The following is a 12,406-nucleotide window of genomic DNA, read 5'->3' on the forward strand; positions in this document are numbered from 1 at the left end:
GAAAGTATCAAAAATACACATTACATATACAGAAATGATTTCACGGTCCATAAAAGTTATATTTATATTTAAAAAATCGATGGTAAATTTAAAAAGAAAAGTGAAAGATTGAGACTAAATGTGTAAACAGTTCAAAATTACTTATAATTTTAACATCAATTATTCTTGTTTCGATTGCTGAAGCAAATTTCATAATCATCGAATATATTGTTATAAAAAATTATGTAATGTAGCCTAGAATTAACATTACATAGGTCGTTCAATCATATAGCTATCGACACCTATAAAAACTTAGAGGCACTAAATGTATTACCGTTATTATATTTAGTGGAAATTAGATGTTACCTTATAACGTACAGAGCTCTCTGAGCATGTATTTAAAACAATTCTAAGGAATATTTGCTATTATTGAAAGCGCTTTTTTTTAAAGCATCATTATTATGGGACATTGTAATCGATCCCGCTTTAGCGTATTAAACACATATGAATCCTATGCTTTAAATAAAATCTATTGGAAGAGCTATTAAATAAAATAAGTGATAAAACAGCTACAACATCGCCACAGTAACAATTAATATTACTTTGTTAATAAGTTTAATTAAATATGTTGATGTTAAATTAATTCTCCATTTGCAGTTTTAGTGGTAAATTGTATTTATTTATAATAAAATTTTCATACAATTCGTTATAAATATTAGGTTATTAAAACCGTCTTAATAACAACTTTTTGTCGATGATGAAATGTATGAAAATTAAATTGTAATCTATGTTATTGTTAAACTGTTTTTATTTTTTTATCAATAAATGTTAGCTTTTTTTCTTTTATTTTAATTTTTGTTACTAACTTTTTTTTGTTTTATTTTTAGAATGGCACCGGCGGATTCAATGAGCAAGGCGGACGAGGGAATGGGTATGATGATTTTAGAGAATGTGTCTCAGATATCATAATATAATAAGCTTCTTAATACGTCTTATTATAAACTTGACATATGAAAAAAAAAATACTTTTTTCCTACCTCATAGAATGAAATCCTTTCTCCATTTACTGAGATTTTTTTTGTTTCAATAGGCATCCCGGGGATAATCCTTTTTATAGCAACATCGACAGTATGCCTGACATTCGACCGAGGAGAAAATCAATTCCATTGGTGTCGGAGCTTGTAAGTCGCGTTTATAAATGTTACCTATAAATTCTAGTAAAGATCGAATTGAGCTATTGTCTTTCTTTCTCAGGCCGGTTTCAATTGACTATCTTAATCATTTATAAATTTTGATGAGGTCACCTGCTTCCTAAAGGTAGATATTTGAAACTGGCCGTAAGTGTTTACGGCTCGCATCGACGTGCGCTTCCTGATGCTTAGTAACATTAGGCGCGTAATAAATGTTTTCTTTCTAAACGGGAAGTTTCTATACAATACTCTATGAAACAATTCACGAGGAGATCTTATTTAGTATCAAAGAAAGCATTATCAGAATAGTTAATATATTTTATCTCAGATCTCCCCGCGCATTGTTTAAATTTAAAGATTTTTGTTACAGACTTTCGAACCGTCTATACAAACCCTTCTATTTTCTTTGGTGTATTATGTTATATCTGTAATTTATGTGTCTCCCTTCTAATGCTACTTGTGTAGGTGGTCTTTACCTACTTAATTTTAGAGGGCCCTTCAACACCAAATCACCTGCAAGATATAGTGGATATAGGGGTCACCTGAAATTTATATAGAATAGCCGACCAAATAATGCAACTGAAAATTCCTGATTAAAATTAATAATCTCATTGCATTTTACCCCTAACCGTGGACCCGCAGGTTCTCAAGGTATATCTCTCCCAATAACACTTTGATCTCTGCATGGAACTGTTTAATTTTAATATAAACGCTTTTGATATGCAGTTTTAGCCGATATTTTTCTAGAATGACTGCTTTGTTTTTTTTTTTGTCTTGAAGAAAAATGTGACCAATAAAATTGCCTCAAGCATTTGCATGGAACCGCTACCTGGCTACTTATTTTCTATGGTTTAATTATGTAAATTGAGCAGTATAGTTACACTTAATAAGAGTTTTAATCAAATGAGTGCTGTCAAAGCAATGCACGAGCTTTATTTTTTTTTCTAGTAACATGTTGCTGACATAAATAAAAAATTAAAAAACCTATTTCATAAAGGTTTTCCGATACAAAATATTTTTTCTGCATTAATTTTGTTATGAAAATCTGCACATAATTAAAATTATCTACATGCATTACTTATCTATTATTCTACTACAAAGCATAAGAATGTGAAAATATTAAGTTACTTGCTAACAATCTTTAATAGTTTGAGCTGAGACAGGCTTTAAGAACAGCTTAAAATACAGCATGAGTAGAGTAAATACACTACAATATATTATAAAATCAAATAATATGAATTCTTAGAGTATCAATAACACGATTTTTGTAGAAGTAAAACTTGAGTGAAGTTTGATTAATTATTGTAGTATCGTATCGAATTACTTGCTTTCATTTAATATGGATTTTGAAACAATTCGTTCTTGCTGTGTAGACTATGGCCGCTACAAAGAGGAATGCAGGTTTGACATCAGCAGTACATCGGGCTACGTTAAACGACGAAGAATTGGTACGTTGGTTTTTTTTTATAGCAATAATATAACGATAAAAATTATTTGAAAACGGACATTCTCTCATTACTATTCCAAAAATATAAATGTTTTAAATGGTCAATATAAACTTAAAAGTGTCTTACAGAAAATGCACGTTTACAAGAAGACATTGCAAGCTCTTATTTATCCAATATCTTCTACAACGCCGCACAACTTTGTGCTGTGGACCGCCACATCGCCGACTTACTGTTATGAGTGCGAAGGCTTGCTGTGGGGTATCGCAAGACAAGGAGTTAGGTGCACAGAGTGCGGTGTTAAATGTCACGAGAAATGCAAAGATCTGCTGAATGCTGATTGTCTACAGAGTAAGCATTAAAACATTATTTTTGTTAAGAAAACACAAATTTTGATAATTGGTTTTAGATATATAAATAAATCGTATAAAATAAAACTATTTACGATTGAATGTGAATCGTTCTTGTAAATGATTATTGTTCTTGTCACTTAATCACTACACGAATTCGCATTTGTGAAATGGTTCGAAAACCAATTATCAAATGAACTGTGAAAATATTAAAGCATTTTCAAATAAATCGTGCTTGTTTCAAATAGAAAATACATTAGATAAGGACCTATTAGTGCCACAGATTAAGACCCATCATTAACTAGAAATTCAATAATTAAATCGAATGTGATTCAATACACTGTAATCAACAAAGAGATCGTTACATCATAAACATATGTTCGAATTTACTTTGGTGTTTTTACTTTTCTGGCAACGGCAAAGCGCCGTTCTCCTTATTAAGTTGAAGTAGTGTCAAGATGCACTCGTAACGGGTCACATCAGAGACGACAAGATCTTTGTTGCACAACGACGCCGAGGGCAATCACGTTTATTCACAGTATCCACAAAGCTTACTAGTCGTTAGGTTTTTTCCAAAAAATTGCAGTCGTTCAAAACACTATCAACTAATAATTATAATTCTTTTTTGGTTCATTGAACTTACTTCTAAAACGCAACACTATAATTTTCCATTCATACATAGATAAAAAAAAATCATATAAAGATATAATAAAATCATAAAAAGATAAAAAAAAACATGTCAAACAAAGTCATACATTCAAAGGTATAACATATTTTAATATATTTCTTGACATAATTTTGACGCGATTTTGTGCATGAAGATAGAGCGGATGTTCAAAGAATATTCAGAACTCTTTTGAACTTAAGAAGTTTTAACAGCTCTTGACAGGTCATCTGACTTTTGAAGCTCTTTGTCCTTAACGTTTGACATCAATTCAAATTTATGACCAGAAAAGTAAATTGGATTTAATATTCCTGGTATATTGGAATAGGTGTAATGATATGACGATCTATAGTATCGACATTATAGTCCACAGACGACATATTATTAGAACTAGCAATCTAGATGACATCCAAGGTAATTCACGTTTGATTATTGATCAGTTCAAAACAATATCGTTGTAGTCGAAATAATTACTTTTTGGATCAAAATTGTGCATGATTACAACTCTTGCATGATTGTCGGTTATTAAGTGTGGCACTGGCCTATTATTTTAAAATAATGATACTGAGGTCATTCAACATGTACATTTTTTTATAGTTCATCACCTGAATTCACTTAATACCAAGAATACAAGAAGAACTAAATTTTCGTATAGACGTTGTCTTTTTATTTTACTATTTCCTTCGTTTATATGTGACCTCATATAATAAAGCATGATATTTTCCTACAAAAAATATCCTTTTTTCGCTTATCGGAGTGCATGGCTATCGGTATAAAGTACGACACATTTTCAAAATTCAACTCCCAGTAACATTTGGCTAGCTTCACACTCGCACCATCATACAGGCGGGCAGTCTGTCTAGTCGAATATAATAGAATAGTAATCATAGGATTAAATATAGATTTCATTATGAAACTAGAAAGACGACTGCGCGTCATTGTCATACAATCAGTTGTACATTTCAAAAACATTTATTTTCGTAAAGCTTTTAATTATTACAATTTACTTCATTTAAATTATCGATCTCCATTCTTCTTATATTATTTATTTATTTTCTTATTCAATGTTTATTTATTATTATATATAACATTCTTGTAATAAAATATAATACGTATTTGATATTAACGTAATTGTAATAATTGCTTGTGTAATTATTTTTTCATATATGTATTTGTGTGTAGATAGTTTATATATAATATTCAATTATATATTTCATTAAATGTTTTTGAAATGTATTATACAATAATCACATAGGTAGGGATTTCGACCCTGTTCGTTCATCACGGGTTGCCCCGCCCAGCGCCGAAATTTGTCAAGAGCCCTTGAACAGTATTATGAAATTTTCTTTATTTTACTTAACATTCCACACTTTCTTACACCGCTCGTTCTTAAAAATGTTGCCTAAAGCTTCGTGACACAAGCGACCAAAATAATTTTTCCAAACTGCCTGTTAGCAATGTGTGCACGCAGTCCAGAATTCTGTCCACTTCGATATTATATGTGGTCTTAGTTTAATTTGTTACATGTTTTGATTTATAGACGTCCGCGTTTCTATGTTTATTTTAATGTTTAGTTTTATGTTTTACTTCTAAACTATTTTCAAAAGTTGCGTGATTTTCAGCTGATATTTGTTATATGTTTAAAATGAGCACTATACTGTGAAAACACATATCATTGGATAAAACAAAATAAAATATTAATAATAAAAAATGCAAGGGGAATGTTACTCTTGATTATCTTAACGCTATTTGATGTAATTTTTTTGTGGATTATTGATACGCATACTATTCGTTCTTCCTTAATTAATAATACACAAAAAACGAATGATAATAATTAATTTATAAATAGCATTGGGATTCGATTTTGTTAAAAGGCGCCGTGCTCAGGTTTGCTCCGGCTGGCGCCGCTCAAGGTCACCGACTTGATCAGATCCGACGGTCAATAAACGAGTTGATGTTTCGGTTCCAAGTTGGAATCTGGTTAGGTTGAGTCCTATGAGTGGTCGTAGCAGACCTGACTGCAGGGCGGGGTGCCCTCCCGGCGCAACCCGCAGATACAAAGAACGGTATTGGCACCGCCTGAGCAGTGTGTTTCGCAGGGGCCGCTGAGAAGTCATCCAAACATGGCGCTGAAGATAAAGCCAACTCCATCATCACCGCGATGAAGGAAAGAATGAAGCAGCGAGAAAGAGATAAACCAGAAATCTTTGAATTAATCAGGTACTTGATTTAATATTATGTTTTTATTTTTATTTTCTCCCTAGTCATCCTATAATCAAATTGCGTAATAAGGTTTTTGATTTTTTATGAGTATCAAATATGATGATCGACATCTTACGCTTCAGCCTGTAATATCCCACTACTGGGCATAGGCCTATTTCCCCATATAGGAGAAGAATCAGAGCTTAATCCACCACGCTACTCCAATACGGGTTGGCGGATGTATTCCCTACTATGAGTAACGATTGCTATCAGGTGTACATGATAACAACCGGGACTGACGGCTTAACGTGCTCTCCGAGGCACGGTGGGGAGACCCACAAGGACTGCACAAACACCCAGACAACGGCAAACATGTGTATCGCCAATATAAATGTTTGACATGTGCGGGGATCGAACCCGCAACCGCCAGCGCAACAAGTACAATCCATGGCTGTGACAGTTGATGATGATCGACATCTTAGTTACAGTAATTATTTTTCTGTATCAATTTTATTTAATAAAAGAAAACATTTAAAATTAAATTTAAATGTATGTATGTATTTATTGTCAAAAGTAACTTTGCAGTGCACAAACAAACGATAAAGAATCACGTTTCTAATATATGTATATACATACTCGTATTTATAACATGTTTTATTAATCTAGGGTCCATCCGTTTAGAGTCATATAGAGATACATGCCATAGGCGAAATTATACGTGAAAAAATTAAGTAGTAGTTAGTACAGCTCGTTATTACGTAACATAAAATCAAAAAATTTGATAAATAAATGTGGAGAAGACATGGGAAAATTGACTATAAATAACCAATTTAACAGTAAAACAGGTGACTCGGTCATTAACACGACACTAACTTACATACGGCGCTAATTTTATAATTAATACGTAATTATTTATTAGGTAATTTTATTGTTTTTATTAAAGCGTTAGCGCAAGTAAGGTGCATATTTAGGTTTTAATATCGATTCGAATATCGAAGTTCAATGTAAGGACGCCAATAATAACACGTTGTTCATGGTATATGTCTGTATATATGTATGTTTTTGGAACGAAGTTCCTAATGGGGCTGGCAAAAAACGTCCTTAATGTTAAAAAAAAGCGTAAGATTTTTATGTATAGTCTGTATGATGGCTACACAGGTACTAATGTACAGTCTAATGATGATTGTTATTATTATTGCAGTTTTCTGTTATTATTATTATTAAATTATTATTCGATAACTATTATATATTTTTATAAATCATTGTAAATAAAATAAAGGTTTTAAAATAATATTGTGAAGTAGTTTTTTTGTGTTTTATTGATAAAAATTCATAATAAAAAATGTAGGTATACCCGAATAATTATTGTCTTTATATCTCGAATAGAACTTGAAATTAATATTTTAAAAGGAACTTCGTTCCTATCTGGTCCCCACGACAACACATGATTTTTTAATTTAGTTATTAGTGTTTATATGATCATCAATATAAATCTTAAACAAACATACTTAAATCTAATGAGATTAATAGATTACCTGCTTATAATTTTAATTTTAAACACGATAAAATTCACATACTATCAATGATATAAATTCGTTTTTCACAGCTGAGAATTTTTTTACGGTACAATCCTAATGATTATTTAAAGGTGATAGTTTGCTGGTAGGTATTTTATTTTTGTTTCACAGAATATTTCATATAATAGCAGTTTTTGACACCTATGTGTATGCAACAGACGCGTGTTCAGCATCGAACAAGAGGGACATTCGGCACATATGAGCACCGTGAAGCAGTCCGTCCTAGATGGCACGTCGAAATGGAGCGCGAAGATCGCCATCACAGGTTCGAAGATGTGTCGTGGCTAATCTATTTATTTGCAGATCTCCCAGGACCTCAGGAAAACCGGACGAGAACACCACAGAAACACAATACAAGCGCGACACTTAATTGATTCGTGTCTTTCATTTCATGTGGCGGCCAGGCGGACTTTTAACGTCGATCCCGACACTCACATAGACAGCCTCGAACAGGCTGAGCAAATCACTATAGAAGGAACTTCAAAATGGTCCTGCAAAATCGCCATCACAGGTTTGCAGTGGTCTTTTGCGGCTACGGACCGCACGCTCGCAAATATGATTCTATTAGAAATGACTTCGCCTAATTTCTCTATACCACTATTTAATATTTGCTAAGATTTAACAATATACAAGTTCACTGCCAACGTAAGAAAAAGAACGCGAATTAGAAATTAGATACCCAAAAATTTTAGCAAATATTTGAATTCTCTCTGCAACTTTACTTTACCTACTAACCCAGTCCATTCACGGTCGTTAGTGCACCGCCTCAACTCACTTCTCTAACAAAAACGTAGCTTTTTATAACCATTAACACAAGGAAATTCCACGAATCTAACAGTAACAATTAACAATTTTAATTACAATCAAACGATATGTGCACACTAATTTTATGATATTTACATTTAAACACTTAACACTAAATTTAATTAATTGTTATCATAATTCAGCAACATGTCTGTTAAATGAACACAATTGCATGAATCACATATTGATAATAATATTACCGTCACTCACTTCCAGACCCGACACTGCTATGCGGACAATCTTATTGATTGGTGGGTTCACACCAAATAGATTATTTAAATCCCTTGCGTCGTAGACTTGTATCAAAATAGGTGAATGCATTTAAATTTAGCGAAGTGAAAGCATGCAGGAAACGAAGCCTGTACGAAAAAAATCTGTTCTCTTCCTCTCTCTACTATTTCTTCTAATCAACTTTTGATTCGTGAAAATTCCACTTTAGATTTCATCCCCGTGCATATAATTTTTATTCATACTTTGAATTTAACTTGACCAAATATGCATTAGAAGTTGCGAATGTAGTCGCTATATTCAAGTTGATATAGAAATCGAATTTGGGCCTAAATAGACAAAATTTTGGTAGTTTTGATGCTAGTGTCTTCTTTACGCGTATCCGACAGTACCACAGGCAGCCAGCATTTTACCATCGACGTCCGCTGTATTATTATCAAAAGTTTTGGTAAGAAGGTAAGTTAATTTTGCTAGGATATAAGTACATATATGTATTATATTAATATAATTATGTATTGCAAATTTCATCTCATAATTGACAAGTATATAAAATGCAGTCGTTAATGTATTAAATTCATTAATTTGTATTGTTTTATGTATAATCAAATGCCTAATTTTGTGTAGCTACGCAAACAGCTTTTATTTTATTGCTATGTCGTAATTATTAAAATAAATTTGTAAATCCAAAGTGAAATAAGACAATTAATAGTAAAAGTTTATTTTTTAAATGTCAAACAGCTATTGAGATTTGAATGAATACTGAAATAAATATTTTTATGGCCAGTTATCTGCGCTCAAGGGCTGATAGCCAAAGATAAAAGTGGGACCTCAGACCCCTACGTTACCGTCCAAGTAAGCAAAGTTAAGAAGAGAACTAGAACTATGCCTCAAGAGCTAAACCCAATTTGGAACGAAAAGTTTTATTTGTAAGTATATAATTCCATCATTTATCATTTTCAGTTCCTTTTTCCAAAAATAAGCAACAAAAAGACGGATACAAAAGAGCAATCCGTCTGTAACGGCCCAACTTGTCGATATCGATTACCTAAAATTTCCGTTCTTATTGTAGCGAATGCCACAATTCTTCGGATCGGATAAAAGTAAGAGTTTGGGATGAGGACAACGATTTAAAATCCAAACTTCGACAAAAGTTGACTAGAGAATCGGATGATTTCTTGGGTCAAACGATCATTGAGGTACGAAACAAAGTATACTTAGATTAAAAACTTTTGAATGAATTTAGTTGCAGGTTGATACCTGCACTAAACACATTTAAAATTACGTGATTTATTTACATTTAAAATGATTTTTATTTTTATTAGAAATTATATTTATTAAATGTTTTTTGATGAATATATATATATATATATATATTAATAATATTCTAAATAGATTATTTTCTCCAACTACGACATTAGATTTTTTCACGATTTTTTTAGTTTAGACACATACAATATTACAATTCATGGTCTCAGGTTCGAACATTATCTGGAGAAATGGATGTATGGTACAACTTGGAGAAAAGAACAGATAAATCTGCTGTGTCTGGAGCTATCAGACTTCACATCAACGTCGAAATTAAGGGCGAAGAGAAGGTGGCGCCTTATCACGTCCAAGTAAGTGATAAATCAATTCTAATTTTACTATAAAGATAATGGAGCCACATCTTGACATATATAATTCTTTATGTACAGAATAGTTTGTAAAGAATAGTTTCGTACGTAACGTTTCCTATTTTACGAACGATAACAACTGAACTATAAGTAAATTGAGATCGTTGGGGTTTAGCGTAATTACTTTAATCGTAATTCATTGTTTCTATAGCCATTTCATTTTTTATTGGCAATGGGTGTTTATAGCGTTGAAAATTAGCGGTTCATATGCCAAAATCAACAGGTCTGAAAATATTGACACCATGGCTTTTGGCGTATTGCCAACGTTTCGGTAATCACTGCCTAGTGCAAGTGCAGCAATTATTAACTTAACGCAATAACTGAACCAGACTCTGAACGGCCAAGCCACATATTTTGACTAAGTGTAGAGTTTGTGAAGTTAGGGCTTGTAGAGTTAGGGCTTGTAGAGTTAGGGCGTGTAGAGTTAGAAGCTTGGCTCTACATGAGATCTGATAACTTTTTGACAGTGCGAGCCATATGATCTCGTCTTGGCAACATTTTACATGAAAATGTTTTTGGTGGGATTTCACTTCTTTTTGTAAGTTGCTTATGACAATATTATAGCTGCATTTTACCTCCGACACATTTTATACCATAAATATCATCCAATCTTCACCATATTCGGTTTAAGCACACGGTTTTTGATTTTATGTTGAACTGATATGCAAACATTGATCTCCGCCAAAACTTAAATACCAAAATTACAAAATGTAAATTTTCGACATAAACTAATAACCGATTTTTATTTTTTATGTATTTTATTATTATTATTAATAACAAGGAGTCCCTATATCAATTTTCAGACCTCTAGCATCAAAATTTGCGGAAGTCTCATACAAACTTCCATCCCCTAGTTTAAGGGGTTGGGGGGTAAAAGTTCCAAGTTTTAGAATTTTTTTGTTGTTTGTGTACTAATACTAGCTTACATACCAAATTTCAGCTTTCTGGGACTTCAGGAAGTACTCTAAGAATTTTGATGATCATCAGTGAGTGACGAAATCGGGGTTTTTTAGATATCAATAAAATCTAAAGTATAAGAGCTATGCAGTTGAAACTTTATATGTTTAATAAGGTCACTATTGACATCATATCCCCAGAATTTTGTTTATCTGGTATAATCCAAACCCAAGTTATGAGGGTTCAAAAAAACGACGAAGCACTTCGAGAAAAGATAGGTAGTGCTTTTCGCTTTTTTTTTTTTTTTTTGTTTCGTCTTGGCGGGGGCACTACCATGCCCCCAGATAAAATTAAGTGCTTTGGAAGTTTTAAGCATTATTATAAATGTAAAACATAGCTGCTCAATAGATTTCATTGCGACTTCTTACTAACTAAACTTCTATCAACTTAATTGTTTAGATAAATAAACTAAGTACTACAAAATTATTTTAATGATTTAGATCACCATTATTTCATGCAAGATATTGCTAATTTTGTACTAAAACACAGTTTATATATTATTTTCAAAAGAGTAACTGTGCAGTTTCTTACCGATTCTTCTCTGCAAAATCTACATTCCGAACGGTGATAGCTTTACTTTTACAAAAATAATAAACACCTTAAAATTTTAATTTGTAAAATGACGATTTGAAAATACTCTTGGGGCCTATTTCAATAAAGTATATTTTTGTTTTCACTAACTTTATATATATAAAGATAGTGTTGATAGTAGTTGAATCTCTTGATTTATTAGAATATCCATTTCCTTACAACTGTAATGTGAATAACGTTAGGGAGATTATATGATTAACGGCTTTTTGAATATATTTTTTAAAATATCATTTTATTTGCAAAGACTCATGATAATTATAGACGTCTAATAACAAAGTTTTACGAGACAAACTTTGAAGAAATGCTTAAAGTTTGTAAGTGCGACTAAGCCAAACTGCTGCTCTGTCACATTATATTTAACTCTGACCCGTCTCTGGTTTTAGGAACGGTATTTATTAATGTTTTTTGTTTTTCTCGAATTGATCTTTAGAGCTAACATTTTGCTCTTATGAATGCTAATCTCTATGATATCGGTAATTTCAAAATTAGTAACATAAAGAAATATAACCATACCTTTTTATAATGTTAATATTACTAGTAAATTCATAAAAGTGTTTTAAGAAATAGATTGGAGATTGTTTGATATAAAAATTATCTTAACATTCTGTAAAACATTAACATCGAGTAGAAAATCGTTTACTGCTACCCACCGCATTCAACCTGTAAAATCCCACGGCTAGGCATAGGCCTCTTTCTTCATGTAGGAGAAGGATTGGAGCTTAATCCACCACGCTGCTCTACTGCGG

General features: G+C 32.0%; 1 protein-coding gene across 1 annotated transcript in view; it reads left to right on the forward strand.

The window, feature by feature from the left end:
- The window catches only part of LOC123659147 (protein unc-13 homolog A), a 55,130-nt gene that overhangs the window by 5,568 nt on the left and 37,156 nt on the right, over window positions 1–12,406 (forward strand). Inside the window, exons 2-10 of the mRNA XM_045594402.1 lie at window positions 867–910; window positions 1,070–1,169; window positions 2,543–2,617; window positions 2,746–2,965; window positions 5,716–5,848; window positions 7,566–7,672; window positions 9,224–9,365; window positions 9,509–9,635; window positions 9,915–10,055. Of these exons, the coding sequence (XP_045450358.1) occupies window positions 867–910; window positions 1,070–1,169; window positions 2,543–2,617; window positions 2,746–2,965; window positions 5,716–5,848; window positions 7,566–7,672; window positions 9,224–9,365; window positions 9,509–9,635; window positions 9,915–10,055 (1,089 nt within the window). The remainder of the gene's footprint in view (window positions 1–866; window positions 911–1,069; window positions 1,170–2,542; window positions 2,618–2,745; window positions 2,966–5,715; window positions 5,849–7,565; window positions 7,673–9,223; window positions 9,366–9,508; window positions 9,636–9,914; window positions 10,056–12,406) is intronic.

This window comes from Melitaea cinxia, chromosome 13, assembly GCF_905220565.1.
Source record: "Melitaea cinxia chromosome 13, ilMelCinx1.1, whole genome shotgun sequence".
In the NCBI taxonomy this organism is placed as follows: domain Eukaryota; kingdom Metazoa; phylum Arthropoda; class Insecta; order Lepidoptera; family Nymphalidae; genus Melitaea; species Melitaea cinxia.